General features: G+C 60.6%; 1 protein-coding gene across 1 annotated transcript in view; it reads right to left on the bottom strand.

The window, feature by feature from the left end:
- Positions 1 to 556: 556 nt before the first annotated feature.
- Positions 557 to 2,302, bottom strand: part of OPA3 (outer mitochondrial membrane lipid metabolism regulator OPA3) — a 49,491-nt gene continuing 47,745 nt past the window's right edge. The window contains exon 2 of the mRNA XM_060084131.1: positions 557 to 1,821. Within this exon, the coding sequence (XP_059940114.1) occupies positions 1,421 to 1,821 (401 nt within the window). The 3' untranslated portion in view covers positions 557 to 1,420. The remainder of the gene's footprint in view (positions 1,822 to 2,302) is intronic.

The raw sequence follows: 2,302 nt of genomic DNA, 5'->3' as shown, positions 1-2,302 counted from the left end.
GATTTCTGGAGTGATTGGAAGGGCTGCTCTCACGAGGATGGGGGCGTGTCCCTCCCTCCCCCAGTAATCTGCCTTCCCCTCACCTTCCTTCTTCCCACCTGAACCTGCCCTCACACTCCTGCAGCTGGGGCGGCCTCTGGCCCCTCTCAGCCTTCCTGCCTCCGTTCCTCTCTGTGCCCCTCACCAGGCAGCTTCCCACCCTGCCCCAACCACTTCACCACCCTAGAGAAAGCCAGGGGCAGTCCCTCACTGACCGTGTGCCCTTGGACAAGACCCTTTGCTTCCCCTGGGCCTCAGTTTCCCCGTCTGGGAAAGGGCTCAAAGGATGACACTGGCCCCTTCCCACCAGAACCCTCCCAGCTTCTAATTTTAGTGAGCCTGCCACCCATTTTGCAGATGTACATCATGGTTCTCAGACACATTCTCAAGATGACTTTCCCCCAGAGCTCCTTAAATTATACAACATTTACAGTCTAAAAAAAAATAGAATTCAGAAATAACAGAGCTCATAACACATCCCCTTTAATGGTTCAATGGGTTGGCAGGGGGTAGGTGAGGTAGGTAACACTTAACACTACCGGGTGGCATTATTCCATTTGGTTGGAGGTGGTGAACTTCAGGGCTGAGGGGGCAGGTGGTCCCACTGGAGGAAGCCTTTGCATGAAGGACTGGGGTGGACACTGGGTGTCCAGTTCAAAGGCAAGAAGGGGGAATCCCTGAGCACTCTGAAGAGGAGATTTGGATGGAGGAAAGGGTGGAGGGAGGACCTGTTGGAATGATCCACTTAAAGAGGGGAGGAACCCAGTCAAGGCACCAGTGGTGGACTAGAGGAGCCACAGGGAGACTCACTGGAGCTAATGCACACCAAGATCCATCCTATTCCCTGCCCCCCCAGAAGAGTGAGGTAGATGGAAGGTCAGGGCGTGGGGAAGTCCATCGGAGGTTTCTGTATTTTCACTACAATGGTCGGTACCAGTGAAGAAGTGGGAAGAGGTGTCCTGGTGTAATGGATGAGGGTCCCAGGGAAAGGACCACTCCTCAGGTAAGTTGGAGCTGTGAGTGACAAAATTAGATGGTCCATGTGCCCTGCTGGCCCGCCTATTGGTGGATGGGTGGGGTCCAGTGGAAGACACTGCTTTTTTCCATTCCAAAGTGCTAAACCAGTGGATGCGGTGGGGGGATGGGGGTCGGGCTGGAACGTTCCACCGGTGGATGGGGGTGTCCCAGTGGAAGGTACCCCTCACTGGGCATGTTAGTAGGGAGGTGACCAGAAGCCTGGTTGGATCAGCCCCAGTCCAAGATCCCTTCTGCCTCTAAAGGGATCTGGTGGTATTAGCTGGGCCGGTTCAAGAAGGGACAGTGGGGACAGACATGGCAGCCCAGGCATCAGTCACGTCTGAGACCAGGGCCCTGCGGCCCCCTACTCCGCGGGCGTGGGCTCTGCCTGGGGCGCGGGCGGCGGGTCCGGGGCGCAGAGCTGGGCGCGCACCTCTTGTATCTGCGCCTGCAGCTCCTCCAGGGCGCCCCGCGGCGGCGCCGCCTGCACCTGCGCCTGCAGGGCCTTCAGCGCCAGCGCCAGGCGGCCCACCTCGTCCCGCATCGCGTCCCAGGCGGCGCACTGCTCCCCCTCCTTGCGACGCTGATACGCCTGGTGGCGCCAGTACTCCAGCACCAGGCAGCCGCCACCCACGAGGAAGACGGTGGCCTCGCCCAGCAGCTCGGCGCCCAGCTCGGCGGCCGCCTCCTCGCTCAGCGGCTTGACGGCTTCAGCACTGAAGCCCATGAGGCGCATCTTGGCTCGCATCTCGGCCCAGTGGTACACTGCGGGGGAAGACAGGGGTCGGGGATCTTTGCTGGGGAATGCAAGCCCCGCCCCTCGATGCCTCGGTGTCCGGGTCGGAGCAATGCCGACACGGCAGCCAGAATCGCGGGCGCCAGCGGGGAATGGGCCCCTTAACCAAACCCGCGCGGGGCCTCGCACGCGGAATACCCAGTTAGTTATCTGGCCAGGGGTGGCCCTGAGGGCATCTTTTGAAAACGTCCAGAAGATTCTGGTGATCGGCTGGGGATGAGAATTGCTGCCCTGGAGGGGAGGTCCAGAGTGGGGGCCGCAATCTCTGGGAGGGGGTGGGAGCGGTCAGAAGTCCCGGGCGGGTGTAAAGCTTGCTCCTTCTGCCCCTCCCACAACCCACCTGCCAGACTCCTTCCCTCCCCGCGAAGGTGGAGCCGACGGTGCTGCGCTCTGTCCTGACGTGTGTCCACTGTGGGGTTTGGGGCTTTGGATGGAGCTCAGGGCTGGAGC

Source organism: Mesoplodon densirostris, chromosome 19 (genome assembly GCF_025265405.1).
Source record: "Mesoplodon densirostris isolate mMesDen1 chromosome 19, mMesDen1 primary haplotype, whole genome shotgun sequence".
Lineage (NCBI taxonomy): Eukaryota > Metazoa > Chordata > Mammalia > Artiodactyla > Ziphiidae > Mesoplodon > Mesoplodon densirostris.
This window is presented reverse-complemented; position numbering and strand designations above follow the sequence as displayed.